At 40.2% G+C, this 25,060-nt stretch overlaps 2 protein-coding genes across 3 annotated transcripts; both read left to right on the plus strand.

Moving 5' to 3' along the window:
* The first annotated feature begins 307 nt into the window (after positions 1–307).
* Positions 308–6,684, plus strand: emilin3a (elastin microfibril interfacer 3a). 2 transcript variants are annotated; one of them, XM_035957373.2, is made up of 4 exons: positions 308–896; positions 1,034–1,153; positions 1,271–1,782; positions 2,021–6,684. In XM_035957373.2, exons 1-4 carry the CDS (start codon positions 745–747, stop codon positions 3,964–3,966), a joined length of 2,730 nt encoding a protein of 909 aa, XP_035813266.2. In that variant the 5' UTR covers positions 308–744; the 3' UTR covers positions 3,967–6,684. The 2 variants fall into 2 exon arrangements, with proteins under 2 accessions (XP_035813266.2, XP_023146286.3); XM_023290518.3 differs by having other exon boundaries at positions 316–896; positions 1,271–1,794; positions 2,021–6,682.
* Positions 6,685–13,108: 6,424 nt separating this feature from the next.
* Positions 13,109–24,536, plus strand: opn7d (opsin 7, group member d). Its single transcript, XM_023290531.3, has 6 exons — positions 13,109–13,449; positions 19,232–19,322; positions 19,414–19,576; positions 19,788–19,915; positions 20,036–20,370; positions 20,639–24,536. Exons 2-6 carry the CDS (start codon positions 19,232–19,234, stop codon positions 21,119–21,121), a joined length of 1,200 nt encoding a protein of 399 aa, XP_023146299.1. The 5' UTR covers positions 13,109–13,449; the 3' UTR covers positions 21,122–24,536.
* The last annotated feature ends 524 nt before the right edge of the window (positions 24,537–25,060 follow it).

Below are 25,060 nucleotides of genomic sequence, written 5' to 3' on the forward strand. Positions count from 1 at the left end.
CACAAGATTTAATTTCTTCATACACCAAAGAGCAAATAAAAAACTCCATCCTGGACTCCCTATTACAGCACAAGGCGGTGTGTTATACTCCGTGGAGGTGATGCACTGTTTCCCCTCTGGTTTACCGTGATGTCACAGAGGGAAAATAGCTCACGGGGCTTCAGCCTCGGCCCTGATTGGTAGAGGCAGCCCTCAGACTAGATGTATCATAAAAACTGGGTTTTCTTTAGAGCTGAATATTACAGAACATAACAGGAATAATCCTGACTGTGACGATGAGGGCTCCCTCCTCTCCTCCAGTGTCACTCTGGTGTTACATTGAGGAGGCTGAGTGGGAGGAGATATGCAGATGGTACCAGTGGGACCCTATTAGTGGCGCCTGCAGTCCCCCAAACTCACAGTAGACTGTTGTCACTTGCACAGAGTCCACCACACCCACAGCCAGCATCAGGATCAACATTCACAGGGTGGCATTCTGCTTTACAGCACAGCCAAAAAAGGTTGTTTTGTGGAGACTGAACTGTTTTTTTTTTTTTGCAGTCTTTTTTTTAATTTACTTTGTGTTCTGTGATATTTTGTTTTGACTTTGGAATTAAGAAACCTCGCAAACGAATGGAGTGGAGTTTTTAGGGTGTTATTTACCCTTGATGGAGGAATACCTTATTCTTCTGTGATATCACCATCACCTCAGCTTGAAGACTTTTTTTTCACTACACTTTTGACAGAACAGGCGGATATTCAAGGATGCATTCTGCAACTGCTGTGAGTCATTTTGTGTTCATGGCTCTGTTTTTCTCAGCGGTCGAAACCAAGTTCTACAAGCCATTCCAGTTTCACCAGTATAAAACTGGGCTCAGTCAATACCATGACCAAGGAAAACCCACCAGCAGACACAAGTAAGCTCTGTCTCTTTCTGTCATCTCAATTTATTTTTTTAACTTGAGTTATCATATTCTGTATTTTTACAGCCAATAAGAAGTCATGTTAACTTGTCCTATTTCTCTGCTGTCATTTTTCCTCCCCACTCTGAAAGGAACCACTGCGCCTACGTCATTGAAAAGACAGTGTCCTTCACTGTGCAGGATGGGGCAGCTCCTTATGTAAAAGCTGAGTACAACAAATGCTCCTGGAGGCAAAAATGTCCAACTCTCTTGTGAGTAAATAACTCTTAAATAAAATTTTGATGCAAATCACTTCAAGATAAAAAAAGCAAACAAACAAAACGTAGTCATGTGTATGTTTCTGATTAATAACTGGATGTTCCCTAAAGGTATCGCCTGTTTTACAAGCCAATCTACAAGGTGGCACATAAAACTGTCACAGAGCTGGAGTGGCGTTGTTGTCCTGGGTATTCTGGTTATGGCTGTATGGAGGGTCATCCAGTTTACCACTACCATATGAAAATGATGCCACCATTCAAGGGCCCACCAATGAAAGGCCCACAATTCAAGGGCCCACAGTATAAAGGTCCCATGTTCAAGGGTCCAATGTTCAAAGGCCCACCTATGAACACTGCAGTGAAAGCCAATCCATGGAGTCAACCTAAAGGACCTCCCATCAGCAGCTTCAACTCTTATCCAATGCGTCATTTTGGGCCTCCGTCCTCTTTCCCAGACACCTCCTTTGAGCCTTATCCATCTGAACCAGAGCAAATGCCAGAACACCAGGGGCCACATGACACAGAGAACAACCAAGAACATGAACACGAGCATAGTCAAGGACCGGAGGACATCATACCAGAGGAAATTCCTCCTCCTCCCTCTGGCGGTGAACAGCTCGAGGGTGAGAACATAGGTGTGTCCTAATTCCATACTCTCTAATACCTGGGTTTAATAAGTGACAAAATTTTGCAGACTCACACTCTCTCCTCACGAAGTAATATAAAAAAATGGACTGTAAAAAACTGATCTAATTCTTCTGAGCTAAATTCGAACTTCAGTCACATCAAAGTGATATTAGTTCTTTGATTTGCGTTTACTAAGTTTGACACATTTTTAACAACTTTTCTTTCCCGCTTTAGGCCAGGCTGTTGACAGTGAGACAGAGGAGCGAATATTTCGAATGGAGGAGGATGTGCGGCATCTAAACCAGGGTCTGGAGACCCTGAGGGCAACTGTAAATGGACTGGAGGATAGTTTAAGAGCCTCGCTAAGAGAGGATGCGAACAGGATGCTGTCGGCTCTGCTCTCTGCTGCCCCTGGTCCTGTTCCTGCTCCAGCTGTAGCGTCTAGCCCATCCACTGTTGGGTTTGTAGAAATTCCCGGTGGAGGCCCTGACACAGAAGGTCTAGATGGCAGACATGTGTTTCCGGGAGTAACAGAACTGAATGAAAGGGTAGAGGACCTCAGGACAGAGCTGCAAGCCAAGACAGCAGAGCTGCAGGAGCTCAAAGCAACAGTGATGGGGCATGATGGAGCGCTGGAGAAGATTTCTAATAAAGCAGGAGGGGTATCAGATTCCACTGGCAATTTTGGCGAAGCTATGGAGAAGCTAATGGATGCCAAACTAAGTGCAGCCAGGACTGAAATTCTTGGTGGTTTTGAGAAGCGTGTGGAAAGCACAGAGAGCCGATGCGTGGAGAAAGCTGGGGATGTAAGCAGTCAGTGCCAGAGGGAACAAGGTGAACGGCAGCAGCAGATGGAAGATGCCCTGCAGGAAAGTACCACAAAGACGACAACAGAGCTGAGAAACCTGCAGGCACAGGTCCATGGTTTAAAAGCTACAGAAAGCTGCTGTGGTAGAATGACTGGACTGGATGAAAGGGTGCAGCTGTTGGAAACATCACTGGCCGGTCTCAACCAATCCCAGAGACACCTGAGAGTGGAGCTGGGTGGTCATAAGGACCACATAGAGGGAATGCTGGAGGGCCGTTTGGCATATGTGGAGGCCAAGCTAAACCTGACTGGTCAGATTAAAAGTGATGAGTCTGGAAGGAAGAGTGGTGTCCTAGACAGAACTGCGACAGGACAGGGCTTGGAGGCCAGAATGGAGGGTAAGTTGAGGGCTCTGGAGGGCCGTTTAATGACAGCTTTTGAAGAGCTGGGCAATGCCACAGCTCCCGCACTGCTGGAAGGTCATGCTGTTCCCACTCTGGAGACAGAGCTGGAGTCCCTCCGAGGGAGACTCGAGGTGGATGTAGACAGAGTGCAAAAGCAGCTCAACAATCTCGAGAGCCTTTGCACTTCTTCCTGTTCCTCACCTGAAAAATCTGTCATTCAGGGAGACTCTGCTGCACTGAGTGAAAAAATGGCAGAGGAGCAAAATGTGAAGGAGGCATTGGACCTGCAAGGGGACCGTCTAAATAGCTTCAATAATACACTGCAGAACATCCTAAAACGTCTGACCCTCAGGGACCAGCAGCAGCAAGCGGAGCAAGATTCTCCCATTCAGGGAGAGCTAACAATCCTCAAGTTCAATGTTCGTTCAGTCAACCACACCCTGAGAGGCCTTCAGGACTCCCTGGGGATGGTGGTCCATCAGGTGGGTCAAGCCAACAGCACCTGGCATGAGAGAGAGTCTCGCATGGCCCAGCAAATAAAGGGTGTGGTCCAGCTGGTTGGACATCAGGCTTCCATGCTTGGGGCAGGTGAGCGCAGACTGACCCGACTTAAGGGTGAGCTGCAGGAGATGAAGAGGCGGCTAGCCCAGGAGGTCCGAGGGTGTCAGAGCACTGCTATGGTGGTTCAGAAAGAGGTAACCGAGGTTGGAGGGCGTGTTGCTAGTGTAGAGGACCAGTGTAAGGGCCTGAATTACTTGGCCGAGGACCTGGAGAGAATCAGAGAGGAGCTGGAGAGACAATCGAATGGTCTTCTCCTGCAGGTCAATGGGACTCTCTCCAGTCATGCTCAGCAGCTGTCTGAGCTCAAAGGCGAACTGAGAAACTGCACCTCTAAGGTAGAGCCAACACAACAGAGTTTAGAGATGACGCCAGGGCTGAGACGAGGGGACACCTTCACTTTTAATTAGTTCACTTCATATGGACAATCATCTTCTAAAAATGAACAAAAAGAGGGTAAATATTCTGCAGGTATAGTAGGGTTCCACTAAAACCCCTTCTTCTTATTTGAACTGTAAAAATGCAAAGCTTTTGAACCTGCACTGAAATAGGGACTATTTCTGTTAGCTTACAACATGAAATGAAATTAAAAAAAGGCAGCTAATTCTGACTGCACTCATAACAGAACCTTGAAAGGTGCATTAAGGTGCTAAGATGAAGTGTTTATTGTCAATCACTATTTGTTAGAGCCCCAGTGATTGAGTGAGAGACAAAGTGACTGCATCTGTCATACTGTACTGTTTCTCTAAAGCTTTAAAAAAATCTTATATGAACAGTTGTTTAACAATGTTTACATTTTTAATCTTTTGTACTGATTTTTTTATTGTCTAGACTAGAAGAATGCAAGATGTCTTGTTTTTATATGGCTCCAGCTATTGGGCATTGTAACCCTGAATAAAATGTTAGAATTTCAAGCTATGCAGTTTATTTTTAAGGTTTTTTAGTACTGACAATTCAATAAACAAGTTTCTTAAGAGTTAATGTTTTCTTGGTCAACATATGCTTTAGACAAGAGATGTTAAACACATACGGTAAGAGCTTCTCTGGTTTGAATCAGAATCTAACAACACCAACCTGTATTTTAAAAACTAATCATATTTTACTGTGGAGGTGAAAAGTACTGATGCAGAAAGCATGGAAACCACAAGAGGGCAATAGAGAAGCATTAATACTGCAGGGGAGTAGGGAGGACTAAAATATCCTGAGCGTAAATGATAGTCTACCTTCCAATAAAAAAAAAATGAAGTTCATTGGGACAGCCCTTGCTTGCCAGAATGAAAATTACAAATCTGCATTAATGCCAAGGTGAAATAAAAAGACAGCAAAGGAGCAATTCAGCGCAGCAGCCTACATCTCATTCTCTCTCTCTCTAGACTACAAATCTACCAGTGCAGGTTTCTGAGAACAGTTCTTATTGGACATTGGACACTTTGTGAATTTCATTTCCGCGAAAAGTGCTATATAAATAAACTTTACTTACTTACTTACTTACATTACAATAGGGCGAAAGGTGACCTTGCTAATAACCGTCCCCTGTTAGTTCCTGTTCCCCTATCGGACAAACAACCATTAAAATGACAGCTATGTGGGAGATGAGCCCACTGCTGTGTGAAAACGTTTTAGGCTGAGACATGTGGTGAATAATAACTATGGAAATGCCAGAGAGGAAAGGAGGGCAGACAGGAGAGACAGATAGTAAATTTATGTTGGTTGAGGGGCTGAATGATGGAGCAGTCTTGAGACACAAATATAAACCCAGGTAATGATGCAGGTCCACACACACACATACAGAAAGTGTGAGGAAAAGAGAGATAGTCTACTGCTGGCAGAAGCAACATTTCAACACAACTACCGTTCTATTGCGTAAAGTAAAAAGATAATCATCAAAGTCCTAAAAGGGAAAATAACTGTCTTTAAACCCATACAAGAAACATTATGCTTTTCTCTCATCACGAGTCCCACATTATTTTGGGAATCTGTCACATTTCTGTCACTATTTGGGTTTGCTTATTTCTTTTCTGTATCCCTCCAGTACCTCCATTAAGTTCACACCTCACACAAGCCCAGACAACAACACATTAATCTTGTTTGTTTCCAACCAGACACTTGGACAGAAAGGGCAGTCAGGGCTCTGGTGAATCTGTCTCCTCTGACTCTTCACTGCTCACTCATGGATCCAATTCTGAGTTACAGTTCCTGCACAACTCGCAGACTGTCACTGACCAAAGCATGCACCCAAATCACAAAAGGCAAAGCTGGCACATAAACAGAGGACAAAGGATATCTGAGAGGAAAGCAGTGGTGAAAAATGTGAATCATCCTATAGAACGCCCTCTGTAGAAGTTTAAGGTGAAAGGAGAGCTTTTGTCCTCATTAGAGTGATGGCCAGACAACGGGCAGAGTTGATTACAGTTGGCTAAGACATGAGGAAGCCTGAGAGAGGGTTACCTTAAATCAAGGACCTCTTTGCAATAAGCTCAGGATTTGACAGTTCCCAGGAAGCAGAAACGTGTAAAGCTCTACTGGTGCTTTTGTCCTCTATACTGAACAAGCTATGTGTGAAAAGTTATAGCAAAAAATATAGTGAAATTTAGCACCATGAACATTTAAAACATAAATTTAACATGAACAGTGTATGATTACCATAGAAAATACTGAACTAAGCAAGATTTATACAACATGGATTATTGGAGTAAACTCAGTCCTCAGACTGGGCCCTTATTAAGACAAATGAGGAAAGTATAATGGAAATCAATCCATTCCTATGGAGTGAAGACCTTCCATAAACATGAAGATTTTATGAGCAGGAAGCACACAAAGGTCTTCCTCATACGAACTATAGATCTAGGGACTTAATAATTTATTAGTGCATTGGATGGGTGTTAATAGCATTAAGTGCACAAAGGTCTACTGCAGATACTGTAAACTTTTCGTTGTCAATTTCGTTTAAACTCATTCTGAAGGTTCTCACACATTAATGTCTTGCTTAGAATGGTACTTTTATTACTGATAATGTTTTGGCTTTCAATGCCTGTCCCTCAAAACTACTTACATTTCAGCTTAAACAGACTGTTTAGCAGTTGAGGTATCAAAACATACTGTACAATGGTATGCAATGAATGCTCAACTATGCTAATTAGCTACTGGCTCTAGCTCAAAACTTGACAGCATGACAGTTGCATTAAGCTTTGATCTATTAGTTTATTTCCCTTCATGTTTAAATATTATTTTATTCACTTTATTGTAATAGCTGAAGGAGGCTGCACTTGCTAGCTAAGTGTGGCACCTTAGCCAAAATAAGGCCAAAGATTGAGATCTGGTAACTTGTGATGTGCATTTTACTGTAATGGATGTTTTAACATGTCAAAGATTTAATTATTGAGTTGTCTTTTAAAACTCATTTCTTTGCATCAATGTTAAATATTTAGACGTTTTCACATGAAAATAACAGCTTCTGTATATAAATTGCTCAGATGTTACTCTGTACCATTGTGTCCTTTAGTCACAGTCTCTCTGTCTGCATGGCCCTCTGCTGCTTGCTGCAGCTCTAGCACACCGGCTCACCCACGACTCTGCTCAAACATTGTAAAGCTACTGTATACTACAAACTGACAGGTAATATTGGAGTAGTTAAGCAATACATGTTCGAATCGATTCTGAAGAAAAATACTAAGACGGAAAGCCCCACCCCGAAAGTTGGCTCCTTAGGTTTGTTACATATCAAACCCAGCAGTCCAATATCCCTTAGAGTGCAGTGAAATCCAACATTAGGAAATGGAAAGAATATGGCATATGTATAAATTACCATGAAGCAGGTTGTCCTCAAAAACTGTGTGACAATGCAAAAAAATGATTAGTAAGGGAGGTTACCAAGACATCTTTCACTCCTCTTAAGGTGTTACAAGCTTCAGTGGAAACTAGGGATGGACCGATTATCAGCCTCGCCACTTATCATGGCTGATATCTGGCATTTTCCTGATTGATTCCTATCCTACTTGCGGTCTGATGCAGCCACCTCTCTCTGTCTGTAGTCACACACAAGAAACGCAAGCTGCTGCCACAAACCAGGAAATCACTTTCATAGTGGCTAAGGCTACGTTAACGGCTAGCAGCTAAGTTAGAGGGCCGCCACAAATTACCTGTCTGGAAAACAATAATTAATATTGCTTTAAGATAAGGACCTTGGTGGACAATGAAAGTGACAGACCAGTGAAATAGAAAGAAATCAGAAGAAGACAAACTGATTAATCTCAGTCAATGTCATAAACAGAGGAGAATGTCGTAATTTTTTCCCTACTATTTCTGTTTTACATATTCAGTTAGTGTCACCCTTATTAATAAAGAAGCCTAGTTATGAACAACAGGTTCCTGCTATTACATAGTAGTAAACATTAGAGTTATTTTTATTGGTTCCAAATATGGAATATTGGCCTTTCTCGATTACCGATAATTGGCATCGGTGTCGGCCCTGGGAAATCTTTATCGGTCGATCCCAGGTGGAAACCCTGCAGTCTGTATAAATGCATTTGCGAATGTCATTGGTACACTGCTGTTTCAAGGTGGAAATGCTCAGCCGTGGCACTGACTGATGCATCCTCCATTCTATAGGAAACACCATATGAATATGCTGACAAGCTAAAACACGTATACTTTAGTATTTTATTAAGTAGTAATGAATGGTTAGATGATAATAAAAATAGTCATTCGCTCTATCTGTAACTGTACCGGGCCAAATCGCATGGCATGGCACATTTTAGGAGTTCTTGTAATTGCCATCAGTCCTAATCTTTTTCTCAGCTGAATTCAATTTAGTCCCCTTAAGTTTAAAAACAAAATTATTAAAGCAAGGACTTTCACATAATTGACATTTTGATCAGGTCCTCTTCTGTCCTAGTTTGTAAAGGGTCAGCTGAAAATGTTAATATTAAAAGAATGATGATTTACTTCAGTGAGCATAGAACCTTGCCATATTTATATGATTCACTGTTACCTGAAAATATTAGATATAGTCTCTTTTGGTTGATAAAAAGCAAAGTGCAACCAATTTCCACATCATTTCAGTTACCTCAAAAGTGGCACTATGCTCTTTTCTCCAATGAAACACATTAAACTCGATCACCCTACAAAAAAAAAGAAGCAATATCTGCTATTGAAAATATCTAGAGCTTTGGGACAAATTTAACTGGCTCAGCAAGTAGAAACATCATGTACTATTAGCAGGATAATGAGAAGAGCTATTAAATAATCTATGATCCCATTACATTGTCTCTGTGTTAAGATCACTTTACACTCAGCATAAATCTCTTCCATGTAGCATCAGAGAGCAACACTTCATTTAAATGAATATGCTCTTCTGAAGATATTTCACCATCAGCAGCACAATAGATTTTTAAGGGATGCAACAAAATTCCACAATCACTGATGTTTACAACATACTGGTTGGCCATACTCATTGAACTTATGTAAATAGCAGATATTTTAAATGTAGATTCACACTAATCATGCAACATGACTGTTGTTCAGTCATGTACAAAGCAAAGAAATAATAAGCCATGCTTTTTCTGGTAACCACTATAGAAGGGTTTAGATGATTTAGGACCTCATTTTTAACAGATATCTGTGAGGTTGCTATCAATACCACGAGTGTTTTGCATCCCTAAATAAACACCTATATCAAATATACCCCTGTGACTCAGGCTGCTGTGACCAGAACAATGTAGTCTCAGCATTATCTCTCTCACCGTCTCTCCTATCGACAGGGGCAACTATAAAAAACACATTTAATCCTCATTATAAAACATACATGTACTAAAAATCAATTAAAGCTCCAACTTTTGGTAATGACATTGTTAATTATACATCCAGGATACAACTACAAATGAATATGAAAAATGAGTATTTTTTTTGCTACTCAACCAACATTATGACCTAAGAAAAGAAAACTGGTCCTCTACATGTTATTGCTGAATCAACAACTGTTGTAGTTGAAAAAACACAGCTGAAGTTTTTAATTATTTAAAGATGATGACCTTGACACTGACATTGCTCATCATGTAATAGATATCCAATGCCTAGAAAAAGTATTTGCCCTTCTTGGAACTTTTCTCCTTTTATTATTTTTCACCATTCAGTTGTGGTTACTTCAATGTGGCTTTTGTGACAAAAAAATTACAGTGATGTTTTATTTTGACTCTGCATGTGAAAACACATTTCTGCAAAGCATCGTCAATTTATAAGAAACTACTAATTTAAAAAAATATCTGAGATCAATAAATGTGTCTCGAGGGATTGTAGTATAAAGAGACCTGTAACTGGGAGGTCCAGTCACTGATGAATCAGTACTCGTGGCTATAATAACATCATGATGACAAATGAACGCCCCAAGCACCTCCATGGAAAGATTATTGAAAAGCACAAGTAAGGTGATGGGAGAATGGCAAAAAGGAAGCCACTGCTAAAACCAACTGAAATTAAATTTAGATTAGAGTTTGCCAGAAGGCATGAAGGGGACTCAGAAGTCACCTGGAAGAAAGCTCTTTGGTCTAATGATCCCCAAATTGAACTTTATGGCCTTCAGAGTAGACACTATGTTTGGTGGACACTAAATGCTGCACATCATCAGAAACACACTATGCTTACTGTTAAGCATGATGGTGGCAGCATCATGATGTGGATAGGCTTCTCAGCAGCAGGTCCTGGAAGGCTTGTAAAGGCAGAAGGTGGAGGACAACCTGATGTAGTCTGCAAGAGAACTGTGACTTGGGAGAAATTTTTTCAGCAAGACAATAACCCAGGCTGATGGCGACCTATCTACAGGCTCAACGCTGTAGTTGCATCCAAAAGTGTATCGACTAAACACTGACTTGAAGCGGGTGAATACTTACAGAATCATATATTTTACCTTTACTATTTTTTGTGAATGAACATTACTTTAAAGAAATCTGTTTTCACTTTGACACAAAAGAGTCTTTTTTGTATATTATTGTCCAAAATGCCAAATTATATTGATCAGGATTTAATGTTGAAAAGCAATAAAGGATGGTGAATACTTTCGATAGGTAATGTAAGCTGTGCCTATAGTAAGATTTATTTCACATACAACATATTCTTCCCATTTTCCACCTCATGTTTGGGCAAAATGAAGGACTCACCAATTAAAGTGACAGTTTCTTCATTTCTTTTTAATGTCTTGCTCTGTAAAAGTGTTTACTGCTCTGCATTTGAATTATTTATTGGTAAGCGTCAGACCAAAATATCCAGCAGTGCCAATTAATCATATTGCAGCGGCTGATCTGATTAATTCTATGGCCCAAAGCTTCATAATCCTGTCTCAAATGGATGAAGGGTGGCCTCTGTTCTCAATTCACTGCCACTGCTAACCTAACCAAAGGCTGGAAGACAATTTGATCTCCCTATCTGGTAAGTATTATGGTAGGTACAGTTTCAGGTAAAAGGGTAAAAGTAACTTACAGATTGTTACTGTCTGGATCAGGCTCAGGTTACTTCTTCTGTCGACACAGTTTATATTTCAAGCTATTTCTCTGAACTACATGGAGAAGGCAGGTGGATTATCGCTCTTCTACACCATAGTGATGCATTAATTTCCGCGGTCAAGGTCATGTCAATATAATGTGCTTAATGCTTAGCATCCTGAGGCAACACTGATGTATCCCTTAGGAGGATAAATCACAGTAAACAAGGTTCTATCAGCCTCTATTATATTCTTGATTGTGTCACCAGTAAATCCCTCCAGCAAAGGTCTAGTTTTCACTATTTAGAAACATACTGTATGTATGAATGCCCTTAACTCTTACTGTTATTTGTCCCGTAGAGTCCCTCTGTAAAGGAGGCCAAATGAATTATATTAAATGTTGACAGCCTGTCATGCTATGAAAGAAAAACGCTGAACCATATTACATATTACATTGTGAGTACTACACCATGGTTCTCTGGGTGTCTTGCTTTTGCCCACACCCCGCAATCAATGGTTTCCATCAATGCAAAAAAACAAATGAAAAGTCATTGAAGTCAGTAGAACTTACTCTCTCGGCACCGCAAACACATATATAAAACTTGAAGGCAATCTGTCCAAGAGTTACTAATATTTATCTATTTCATCTTGTTAATATTTCAGTTTATTACAAAAGTGGTGAGCCACCCAACACTGCTTTATATTCTGTACTGTGTAAAATTAACTGATATGACAGCCATGCCCTCTTAATGTCCAGACTAAAAGTGACTGCAATCATGTTAAACATTATCTCCAATAATTTCCTTTTGTTCTGATCATTTCCCGCCTGCTGTCATCATTGTTTCCAGCAAGTCACTGACGCACTGACAGGTCTTCATGCTGCGGAGGATCACTGGCTATGGCACTAAGTTCATCTAAACGTGTCTGAGCGAACGGCCAGAGAAGGACCAGGACCCTGTGCTGAGGCATTAATATGACAGCACTGTTCTTTACAGCTCTGACAGGCCGGCAGCCTCGGCACAGCTCAGCCAGTGAGCCCACGCTCCCTTAAGCAGCTTTCTATGACTGTCAGTCTGGGAGCAGCGCTGCTCCAAGCAAACTGTGCATGGGTGGATATGATAAAGTAGGATGACACAGCGCTTCAGGTGCAGTTCAAATGCTTCCCACCAGCACTGGATTTACCATGTGACCGAGGGTGACACTTCACTTTCTAAAGTGGCTGTCACATTCATTTTGGACCCTTGAATTAAGCACAGTCAACTAAGAAGTCTCTTTTCAAGTCACAAATCATGCATGAAATAGTAAATTCTATACAGCAACAGGTATGCACTAATCAATATCACAAAGTGTTGGTGCAGCTTAATGTCTTTACTTTAAACTGTTAGATGATAACACAGTCAAAAGCTGTCTAATATCCTCGTCACACAGTAACAAATTACAGTCATTTCTTCTTGCCTAAATTGCAACACATCCTGAAATGTTAATATTCTATTTAAAGCTATCCTGTATTTTATATTAAAACAGGAAAGTTCTTCCAAAATCCCTCAAAGGTTAAATGGGATGACAATCCACGTCAAGGCTGTTGCTTTCACACTTATAAAATCAGTTCTCTCCTCCTCCTGGTTCTGCTTGGCAGCCTTACAGTTGTAGATAAAGTGTTTTGTAGGTGCAGCCAACACATACATAAACATTTACACACTGGTGTTCATACTGTAGGTTCCAAAATGAGCATCTGTGTACGAGTAGAAACTGTGGAAACCGTAAAAAGCCACCTTATACGCTTGATTCATATGCACGATTCATTCCCACTTATAATGGGAATGAATTGGAATAATCCAGAGTGTAAAAATGAATCAAAGGGTCAGGGGAGAAGCATAGCAGGAAAGTATTGGTAGTAAGAGTGGATAAAAGAAATGGGGTGGGGAGTGGTATTTTGAGTCATCAGTGACTCTCAGATCTTGCCAGTATTATGCTGATCCCTCTCTCTCTCTCGCTCTCTCTCCGTCTCCCTTTCCTCCCCGCCTCTCTCTCCCCGGCCTGCCGCCACTGTGGGCTTTTCGTTATACATCGGTGGAGCTCACTGCATGTCCACAGTGATGATGTGTGCACATGCTGCCTGATGGAGTGAGTGTGTGTCCACCTGGCCAGTTGCATGTAGGTGTGTGTCACTGAAGGGAAGGAGGATACCTTAACCGGACACTTCATTGTGAGCCTGAAACAGGTCCAGTGCTTCCCCCTTTCACTCTCTCTCCCTCTCTCTCTCTCTCTCTCTCTCTCTCTCCCCCTCGCACTCCTTCCCTCTGTCCTCCCTCTTTCTCTGTCTTCCTCTCAGTGGCTGGTCAAGCTCCTCTCCTCTGTGTCCTGCTCTCCACCTGGCCTCCATGAGTTTAACTGAGGACAAACTATCCTCCCTCCCTGGAAGGTAAGCAGCACGGCCGCGGGGTGTCTGTTTCCAGCGCAATACAAAGAGATTAGGTAATAATGAAAAGGGGGATAAGTGATGATGACGCATTTGTTTGACCTCACAAATTTTGTAAATGTTGCTTTCAATCAGAAGCAAGATATGGAAGCTCAAAAAAATATTATTTCTTTCTCTACTTTAATTTTCAGTGCAAAAGTGTAGTAGTTTTGCTGGAATTCTCCCTCTGATATGATTCCATCTGTTGGCATTAAATGGGTATTTACTGAAGGGCAATCAGTCAAGTTTTAAATACTATATCAAGGACGTGAAAATGGATAGTGCTCAGTTTGATGCTGATGAGATGAAGGCAGAGACCTCACAGCTGACTTGTGGGATCTCCGGCAGGATTAGTGATGAGATCCTCTGATTATCCGTCTCTGTAACAAACGAGTGCTTTTCTTTATCTTTTAGTCCAAGTTGAAGTTGCCGCAATGCTGATCATTTTCAAAGAAGCCCATCGTCTTCATCTCAGGCTGCTTTTCTGGACATTATTTTTCTGGACATGTTTGTGTGCATGCATGACTGTTGTGTTGCCACCTGCAGACATATGTGACTGACGATTCATTTGTTTGTGACTTCTCACTCACATCAGAAAATCAATGTGTTTAGACAAAGACCAGCTATGATGACAGATTATGGTGTCTTTCTGGTGGACAGAACAGGATTTAACAATGTGAATGACCTTCAACTGAAGACCAAAGGCAAATAACTAATGAAAACAGCTGTTTGGGGCATGGCCCATCACTTGCACAAAAATGTTTGCCTTCCAAAATCAGCCTGTGGTTATGTAACACGTTTTGTGTCATTCAGGGGAAGCAGTTGTGGCAGATTGATAGCATGGCTTACTCAGGTGGCAGAATTGTATTTTTTTCCATCGTTTGACAAAGCGTTTTAAAGCCTAAATAACATCAGATGTATTTAGTAGCATATTATATAAGCCATTCAGACTTTTTATTGAGCATTTAAGTATGAAAGATGATTCAGTTAAGCTTAATCTTTTCAAATGACAAATACTTGCATCGTTTGCATCAGACCATTAGAGATAAATTGTTTCTGTAACAATGGACTAAATGAGAATCAATCCTCTCCTTTAATCAGTTCTATGGCAACACTGAGCTACGATCAATCCTCCACCATCTCACCGTCTTTATTTTTTTTGCTCTCAACTCTCTGCCTTAAAAATACATCTGCAATCACAGTTTTCAAATCATCATCTCTCCTTTAAAGTAAATAGTGTAACATGTCAAATTGTTGTAGATTGTCAACAACTCTATTAAGTTCATATCACAATTTGCTGCAAGCTCATGTTAAAGAGCTGAAAAACAAAACAGCAAAGTCCTGAATGAGGATTAGGACGCTCTAATAGTCTGTTTTGTAGTGTGCATGACAAAAATACAAACCTAAACATAGCTGATAATGGATTCATGATTAGATTACTATACTACAGTGCTGGTCATCTTAAACACATCATGTGATTATTCTCCACAGTCATTATATAAGATGTGTGCCCTGTAATTTTTGAAGGAATTGCCTCCAACCACTCTGTCATGCTCCGAAAACACTGTGTAAATATTGTACTGTGATGGCATTTACTTGTCACTGCCAGTCACTCTCAGATGAGAAGGCAGTTCAACACAGTGCAGATGAACACAGTGGACTTAAGCCTCACGAAGGTCTTTCCAGGCCCTCTAGGGATGAGTTGCACAGCACACTGCCTGTCATACATGTTGTGTAAAGGGTAGCTTTAACATAGTGTACAATGCAGCAAACCACAAGCCTAACAAAACTACTAATGGCATTAATAAGGATAAAAAAATGTGACCTTGAGCTGCAATGATTAGTTGATCGCGAGGCAACTGTTTTCGTAATAACTTCAGTCATTTTTCAAGCAGAAATGCTCGACATTTACCGGTTTTGAGTAAACTTTAAGATTTACTATGAAGGAAATTAAACGTCACTTTTGGCTCTGGGAAATTCTGACAAGCATTTTCACAATTCATGGCATTTTACAGATTAAACAATGAATTGATTAATAGTGTAAATAAGTGGCATATTAACCGATAATGAAAACACTCATTAGAAAGAGCGTTAATGTGGACATCTTTATCTAACTGCAATAACACAAGCTACAAACTTGGATATTTTACAAAGCTTGGTCAAAAAAGCTACATCTTGCAGACTCTATATCCACTCTAATGAGCGACTGGACAACTTTTCTTTCTAGTATTCATTTGCCAGTATGACTTGAACACATTGGGGCAGAAATAATATATAACAGGCTTGAAATGCACAGATGAAATCAATGTAAACGCTCAAGGGACAGGGGAGGTCAATCAAGCCAAGCAAACAAGATACAATGTGACACGTTAAATTTAGAAACACAAATATTTTATGATTCATAATGTCAAAAGGCAGAAACACTGAAAGCTGGGTGCAAATGTAACATCACAATGACAATGCAATGGAGGATGTTTTTCCTAAGATGAAGTCATTGATACTGCTGCCAACATTATTTTGGCAATGAAAAATGATACAAGAGTTTTAACATAATGAATTATGTTCAAAGGTCGTATTTAAACTAAGTTCGATACTGGCTGCCAATCTCAGAGAATCATGTTCTCTGACATTGTCAGTGTCACTGTTTGTGAACATGTGGTCTCCTTGATGTTGCACTTGGACTCCCTGACATGCCTGTCAGTCTCTAAATGGCTGCTCATCTCCGCTGACGACAGATATTTAATGGCCTTGAGTGACAGTCCTCGTTCTGCCACCATCACAGATCTCATAGTACTGATGACATGCAGCAGTGCAACTTGTCGTAAACTTATAGCTTACTTGTCACACGGACAACAGCGGTTGACTGCAGATAGATAAATCTTTTCCTCACTAAATTACATGTTTCCACAGGGTCAGGGCAGGAACGAATATATGCAATTGTGCATCAAAAATGAAATAATGGAGTGCATCAGTCAGGTCAGCAGGCGCTACATGGTCTATTTCCCACATTACCATCATCTAGAGGTCAAAGTCCCCGTCCCTGTATCAAAGGCGTCCAATTAATCCCCGCTAAACAGAAGAGTTATTCAGACAGGCTCAAAGACATCATAACAGTGGTGCTATAGCGCAGTCATTCTCAAAATACTCAGTCTGTCACAGCAGACCAAAGGCAGAGTTCAGCTGCTTAAGCTTTTGCTGGTCCTGTCTGACGCCTCCCTCTAACTTTCACAGTCACATGGCCGAGGGTCATGTTGGTTTTGTTCCTCTGGTTAGATTAACATGCATTCACAAGCAGAGAAAGTGTTCATCTCTAGAGGCATGCTTGATATTAATGTCACAAAAACTCCATCTCTATGTTCTTGTTAATGAGAGACACTTCAGTATGTTCATTTGTTAAATTAAACAATACTGATTCAAACCGATGCCTGTTAACTACAGCGTGGACTATAAAAATCAAGGGACCTGCTGCTCGCTCAGGCTTGGTGGAGGTGCTGGAGCTTAAAGACCAGTACACCTGAGAGAGCAGCATCTGCACAAAAAAATCTGTGCAAGAGTTGTTTTGATTAATGCAAGCTTTAAATCTTCCAGGCGTGACAGTTTCTCTCCAAGGGCTTGCAAGCGATAAAACATCTTTTTTCACAGATCTGAGTGTGCAGATATTTGTCTCTTGAGTTTAGGACAATTATCCAGCAGGAGACATCCACCTACAGACTGCGTTGTGAGTCGGCATCATGAAATTACAACTAAAACAGAAATAAGAGGGCTAGAGATCAGATGCCGATACAAACACCAGAATTTAACAATATAAATATGTCACAACTACATACTGTACATTGGCAGATGGTTGTCCTTCACAGAACAATCTCTTAACAAATCAATCCATTATGACCTTTCTTTATTGAGAACAGAATGAGGAACAATAGTGTTCTTGGATCTGAGTGGCACTAAAACTGGTCATAACTATGTACTCTGCTGAGTCTCCTCCACTCAGACTGACTGGACATTTCGTCATTGACTGCTGTGCTGACTTGCATAGTAATGAAGCCTCATTCTTTATCCTGTGTGATTGCCTAAGTCCTTGAGAGTCAATGTTGCCTCTGTATCATCTCCAATAGCCCTCCAAGTAATGCTCCACATTCATCCCTGCAAGGAGCTTCCCTCCCAGATTTCCATTTTATTTTTCATTCTCCACATCAGGCAAAGTGATCCTCTGAATAGCAATCACCATCGTGCTTGCAAATAGGCAAGAACATACTGACTGAACAGAGTCTGGCTCACAACGAGGAGCATGAGTGCCTCTGACATGCTTCAACTGATGCTGAGAAGACACGATTAAGATTCTTCTAACAATGTATTAGGTTAATTTATTAGCTCTCAGAAATGTTTGAGCGCCTGTCAGCTCTGTCATGGCAGGATAACCACACTCTTACCTCTGCTCATTAGGTTATCTATTCTATCATTCCATGCATCTGGAATGCATTTGCATGTGTCGTCCTGGGGACAAAACTTTTAACAATCCAATTTCGTAATCATTTTCCCCAGTAAATTTGGACGCATCTTCCTTTAATCTAATTGTTTTGTTCTTTTGCTCTCAAGCTGCTGTTGTAAATCCTGAAAGGCACAGTTGTTCTGATTATGTCCATCTGTCAATCCTGCTTTGTATGTAATATGAACAGTCCTCTTCTTTTGCAAGGGATTATTGACTTTCTTTTTTAAGAGAGTTTTTTCACATAATTCTACATCTGATCCTGTAAGCTAGAGATACTGTGCAACAAAGACAGTAGGAAAGCAGATGTTGTGCTACAGCCAACAGGTGGCATTTTAAATGTATCAGAAACAAAACTGGAGAAGTATTGATCATGCAGTGACAGTATACAGACGGGTGACAAATCAAAGGAAAAAACAGCATTAAGTGTCTCAGTATGCGATTGTGCTACCATGTTCACTGTACCTTGGCATTAATTCTACAAGTCTGTAACTCTACTGAAGGGATACAACACCAACCTTCCAAAAGGTATTTCCCCAACTGATGTTTTGATGATAGCTGTTTGAGGAAAAATACCTAACTGATTTTTCTGACAGATTTCGTTTTTACAATTTTCAATATATTGTTCTTTTAAAGTTACATTTCAGTTCAACATTAACTGTGTAATAGCTTTTAAAACATGAGATGGACTATTTCCACGTGAGTTACGATCAAAAGTGTGACTGTCACACAAGGACGACAACATGTATTTGCAGGGATGAGAATGACAAATGGAAAAAAACTCGGAAAATGTCTGCTGAAGCATTGGTGCAGTTTGCTATTGAAACTATAAAATTGCCCGTGATGTTGACGCTCATAGAGACAAAAATCAATTGCGCGAAACAAAAATGAGATTTTGACTCCTGGAGTGAACATAAAATTCCTTTGATTGCAGTTTTTAACAAAGCTCAGAGTGTCTTTCATCACTGAAAACTTCATGTGGCTACCTCCTGTATTTATGATGTTATGAGGGATAAAAAAAATCTGTAAAAAATAATACTAATTAAAGTGCAAAATTTCAACCCATCCCTATAAACTTCAACAGCCTGTAACTCAGAAAATAGTACGTATAGTATGAAGGTGAAATCTTGCATGGCTTCACTGAATATACTAACGTTATTGCATTTTTTTTCTTTTTTTTAAAATCAACCGATTCAGAGGGGGTCAGGTGGGAGACACTGATTGATTTTTCATGGAATGACCCTTGTGTTAACATTTTAGATGGGAAATGCTTCAGACACATCTGCTGTGTTTACCTCCACCATCTCCAAGGAGCACGACATCCTCATGGGTTCACTCTACAGCATATTTTGTGAGTCCACACAACAAGCCAAGTCTCTCCTGGGTTGATGTATAGCTGACTTCATTTATCTCCAGCCTATCTCACTCCTTTTGTTTCACAGGTATAATGTCCCTCCTAGGAAACTGCATTCTGCTACTTGTTGCATATCACAAGCGATCAACCTTGAAGCCAGCAGAGTTCTTCATCATCAATCTCTCCATCAGTGACCTTGGGATGACGCTCTCTCTATTTCCACTGGCAATACCGTCAGCTTTTTCACACAGGTATCTTGGATGCCTTTTGTCTCTCTTTTTCGTTCTTATCATCAAATTCACGTAACAGTGCACAACTAACTGACTAACTGGCAGCTGCTGACAGTAATTGGCAACAAAATGCTAATTAATCAAGAAAATAATGAGCAGATTGATTGAGGATTAAACTGATCATTAGTTGTCATCTTCATTACATTCTTTTACTCCTTGTCTGTATGCACAGGTGGCTGTTTGGAGAAATTACCTGCCAGCTCTATGCTATGTGTGGAGTGCTGTTTGGTCTGTGCAGCTTGACAAACCTCACAGCCCTCTCTTTAGTGTGCTGCCTCAAAGTCTGCATCCCTAACCATGGTGAGGGGATTCAAAAATATGATGTCAACACTAGGCTTTATCAGACAGTTATCAGACAGCAGGAAGGAAAAAAGACCAAAATGACTGAAAAGCAACTATTTCTATCTTCTCTGCAATCAGGTAACAAGTTCTCCTCATCACATGCCCGCCTCCTGGTGGTTGGAGTGTGGTGTTACGCATCTGTTTTTGCTGTGGGGCCCTTGGCACAATGGGGACATTACAGTCCAGAACCTTATGGAACAGCCTGCTGCATTGACTGGCAGGCTCCCAACCACAAGCTTTCGGCTTTGTCTTACATCGTCTGCCTTTTCATCTTCTGCTACGCGCTGCCCTGCACCATCATCTTCCTCTCCTACACTTTCATTCTGCTGACGGTGCGGGGGTCACGTCAGGCCGTCCAGCAGCATGTGTCACTGCAGACCAAGACCACCAACGCACACGCTCTCATTGTCAAGGTCAGAGGATGTGGCTGTGTCGCTTCAGCACCACTGACTTCAGGTTTTGCAGTTGACAAGATATGAGCAGGATATAAAACAATAAATTATTCAAAGGTTATAAAAATGCTTTGCTGATTACTTCCTTATCTTCTCATGTGTATTTAACCATCTGTGGGGGTGCAATCATAAATAAGGAATTGGTGCTTTAGATATTTTTACCCACACCATTTGTGCTTGCTGCTAATATGAAATTCAATTAATTGTGTGCATTTCATGTTCTCCACAGCTGTCAGTGGCAGTATGTATAGGCTTCCTGGGTGCCTGGACCCCATACGCGGCCTTGGCCATGTGGGCTGCTTTTGGTGACGCCACACAGGTTCCTCCTGCTGGGTTCGCCTTGGCCGCCGTGTTCGCCAAGTCCTCCACCATTTACAACCCAATGGTCTACCTGCTGTGCAAGCCCAACTTTCGCGAGTGTTTATACAGAGACACGTCGATGTTGCGACAGATGATCTACAGGGGAAGTCCACAGTCGGAGCCGAAAGAACGCTTCGGATCCACCTTGCAGCGCAACAAGGACGTGAGCATCTCCACACGCTTCTCAAATGGACAGCAGGAGGGCTACGGATCGTGTCTGCAATGCACTGACGATGTGTCGCTGTGTCATGTGACCACGCCTCAAAGGACTGCCTGTATCCTGACTGGATCCACCTACACAGAGGTGACAGTTAGCCAGCTCTCAGCTAAGCCACAGGCTGATTTTCTCTAGGTGCTACAACGTCCTCCTTTCATGAACCAAACAAGACAGGAGAAATGCTCAGAATGACAGATTACTGGGCATTACTTGGATAATGAAGGGCCTGCACAAGTTATAATGTGTGTGTTTCACCTCTGATGACATCCCTCCTGAAAGACTTAAAAGACTCTTTCACTACGAATTACCTGAGACTTCATCTGAGAAGATTTACCAGGCAAATTTATACTTGTAATGTCTTGATGTCTGCATTTGTGCCAGCTTGTTTCCTGTTTTGTTTACATGTACAGCAATTTAACTGGATTCTGACAGAGCAGAAAATGAGACAGGAGAACCCCTGCTGGCTTCAAGGTTAATTATGCAAATGTGTACTTTTGTGTGCAGCGTGGGGACAAACCGTGTTTAATATTTGACCAGTGCAAATAAAACAAATTATACATTAAAGGTATTTAATTACTGCAAAGGACTACAAAGAAGATGAAGAGATTGTTTAGGTTTTGTCGCATGAGGGACGTGTTATATGTTAAGTGGTACTCGACTCAAAATCATCACGTATTCACCCCTTACAGGTCCAAACGTCTGTATTGATGTTTTGTCCTTGTCACCACTGGGATCCATTGTAACAGAGACACATAATCAAACTGACAGCTGCTGTTTTCTGGTAGGAGAAAAGCAGCCAACTTTTAGCAGCTACTTTATGCCTGTAGGAGCTAAGTATCTGATGCTCTAAAGGCAGATTTAAGTGGAATATCACTTTAATGAACATCTACTTGAAGAGGCTGTACTGTGCCACGTAACCTGCAGTCATTCTCCCACCATAGACTGCCAGATAAAATGTTTCGACGTTCGTTTTGACAGAAATAAAAATTTTTACTTGATGGAACCATTCCAAGTCACTTAGATCTGGGTAAATGAATATTTAGAGAGATTCCACTCAAAATTAAATTCTTACTAACAAGAGCGTCACCTGTAATTTCAGACCATTTCATGTTATTCTGTATTTTTTAAAATCATTGATGTAAAAATTTATAAATATGTATTTCCGTAGCCTATAGTAATAGTTGAAGGTTGTCAGTTTAAAAACTGACTTTTCTTATTGACATTTTAAATATTTTTAATGAATCCTTTTGATTAGCGTAAAATGACTCACACAAGCTCACACATAGTGCCGATGATTTCACATGCACATTATATTAAAGAAAATGTGTGTTTTTATTAAAAACACCCATTTTCTTGAATATAATGTGCAAGATTAATTTTCTTTTAATTTTGCACTTTATTTGCTGCTAAATAATGTTAATTTACAGCAAGTATCCATTTAACAACCCATGGGTAAAATACATTACTCCTTGGACATAAGTTGGCTATTTAACAATCACAGCTGATTCTACATCACAGCAACAACATTAGTTTTCTCTAAAAACACAAACTGCACTTTGCTGTATTTACTTCTACTTTCTAGGGGTTGACCGATTATCGTCCAAGCCAATTATCAGATCCAATACTGAGTCTTTCTGATTATCATCTCATTTTTTATATTAATAATGAAAAAAACTGATCTCTGGTCAAATAAATTAATATTAAATGATGCAGCTGCCTTTTTTGTATCTGTAGTCAACATCTCACAGCACTATCTGATTGGTTACATGTCATAAGTCATGGATATTAACACTGAACATATGTAAAACATAGGCTAAGGTGTTTGGAGTTTGTGTTTTTGTAAATTCTGACACCAGGATTTAAATTTTTACTGAAAATATAAATTATTTCCAAATATCAATTATTGGTCTCCTTTCATTACAAACAATCAGCATTGGCTCTGAAAAAACATATCGGTCGACCCCTATTTTTTGATGTGGTACTGTGCTGTGTGGCTTCATGTGCATATAAAGAAAAGTAATACTGTATGTATATAATTATTATATCAAAACTAATTTCTGTTCAGCCTTATTTACTAAAGACATAAAAAATGTCTGTAACTGTTTTAGTGTGTCTTATTCCTGGAATAGAAAGTTGCATTGTCATCCAGAGAGCCAGGGCTCAAACTGACTAAAATTCTTTTATTTAGTCTTAATCAAATTGTATAAATGAAAAGACTGCAAAATAGGAGCAAGACTGTAAATACAAAATTACTTGACACTATAGAATTATACTGCAACAGATTATAGCACAGGAAGTATTACTACGACTGAGGACTATGTCTTATTTCCTTTGAAAAGAAGCTCATATTTCATGTCTGACTTGATTTTTTTCCAACATTTTAATTACCTGTGAGGGACTAGTGCTGTGGAAATTGTTAATTAACTGGAGAGCACAGCAGGTTCAAATTGCTGGCAATCTAATTTTCTACAAAGAGTGTACTGACACTAGAGAAGGCACTTTGGTGTGGTTTCCATTTAAAATTCTGCAGTTGGTACGCACAATTTCTTGAGGCTGAAACTAATCTGCTCCCACTTGCTAAACATGAATGTTTGAGAAGATACTGGAAATGAAATATTAAGACCAAATACACAAATGTTTGGTTTGTCCTCCAACACACTACATGTTTGGAGCAAAATCTGGATTTCATACAGCTTCAGTTTGAGGAAATGGTTGGAAAATTGTCTCCTACTTTAAACTGAAAAACAAATATCAATCAATCAATCCATCCATCCATCCATCCATCCATCTAATTATTTGTCCACAACAACTGGTATATATTAATATACAAATACATGCATATATAGTGTATCTGCTGAAGTGATCTACTTTTATCAGAGCAGAAGTGAGATGGACCAATAAATGCACACCCCAATGCCAGCAGAGAGCACAAGCAAATATGCATGAAGGATCAACTTAGATGCAAAGTAATTTATTTTAACCCCAGGTTAAAAAAAAAAAAAAGTCTGGAGGATAAGCGTTTTAGTGGCAACCAATATAGGAAAGCAGTGCGATATAGCCAGAGGAGGAATTATAAGGGAAAAAAACTGATATGGCACATAACATTTAGAGGGACTGGCATCAAAATAATCCCGGATGGGTGCCCACAGCAGCTGCAACCCATAAACCGAATCTATCAACAACGATTTACCTTTTTGACTACTGTGACTGTTGCATGTGAGATTCTTACATTTTGATCAGTGTAATCTGTTTTTGTAGGACAGATGGCACTTCTTGGTAAACATAATTATAAGTCTTACTGACTCCACTGTTTTGTTGCCACAGATGGAATTTACACTGCAAAGCAACTAAATATTAAAAATGCTTCAATTCAAGAGTCACTCCAGAAATAATTACTGGGAAGTTTATACACTCTAATCCTCGTGTAATTTTTCTCTTTACAATCCCATTCTCCCTCACCAACTCTCTTCTCCTCAGTTTACCTTAAACTCTCTCTCAAATTGCTTCTTGCTCTTGAAATCCCCACCATGATTTGCCATACAGATTGTTGTAGTGAAACCACATCACCCCTGGCACCCAGTTAATGCAAAACGCAATTTTACCATGTTTACGTCTCTTGCCTCAAAGGTGTCATCAGGACATTTTTTCTCCATAAGTATGTGTTTATGTGAGAAAGACAGAGAAAGCATAAGATAGTAGAGAGAATAAGGGTTCTTTTCTGGGTTTTTCATCTTACCTCTGTTTTGAGAGGTCCAAAGTCTGGCAGGTTATGTTGACGTAGCCCCTGACGTCAGGCCTTCACCCTCCTGCATAAATCAAAGTGTCAAATTATTTACCAAACAACTCACAGCTCAAAGTTACACTAATGCAAACCTGAAACAATAATTCAGTTGATCAACCTATCAATGCAAATTAATCAGCAACTATTCTGTTAAATGTGTAAATTTCCTAAATTATTTAATGTTTCACTAAAAAGTCTGAGCTTCTTAAGTCTAAAGACTTTGTGGGTTTTTTGTTGTTTTTTACTGTTTTATATAGTCACAAACAGAAAATATTTTAAATTTAGAGTTTTGT

The sequence above is a fragment of the Amphiprion ocellaris genome, chromosome 8, assembly GCF_022539595.1.
Source record: "Amphiprion ocellaris isolate individual 3 ecotype Okinawa chromosome 8, ASM2253959v1, whole genome shotgun sequence".
NCBI classification, from domain to species: domain Eukaryota; kingdom Metazoa; phylum Chordata; class Actinopteri; family Pomacentridae; genus Amphiprion; species Amphiprion ocellaris.

Coding starts and splice junctions, on each gene's coding strand:
- emilin3a (XM_023290518.3), top strand. CDS start 745: ATGCATTCTGCAACTGCTGTGAGTCATTTTGTGTTCATGGCTCTGTTT. Junction 897..1,033: donor AAACCCACCAGCAGACACAA/GTAAGCTCTGTC, acceptor CCACTCTGAAAG/GAACCACTGCGCCTACGTCA. Junction 1,154..1,270: donor CAAAAATGTCCAACTCTCTT/GTGAGTAAATAA, acceptor TGTTCCCTAAAG/GTATCGCCTGTTTTACAAGC.
- opn7d (XM_023290531.3), top strand. CDS start 19,232: ATGGGAAATGCTTCAGACACATCTGCTGTGTTTACCTCCACCATCTCC. Junction 19,577..19,787: donor CCGTCAGCTTTTTCACACAG/GTATCTTGGATG, acceptor CTGTATGCACAG/GTGGCTGTTTGGAGAAATTA. Junction 19,916..20,035: donor AGTCTGCATCCCTAACCATG/GTGAGGGGATTC, acceptor CTCTGCAATCAG/GTAACAAGTTCTCCTCATCA.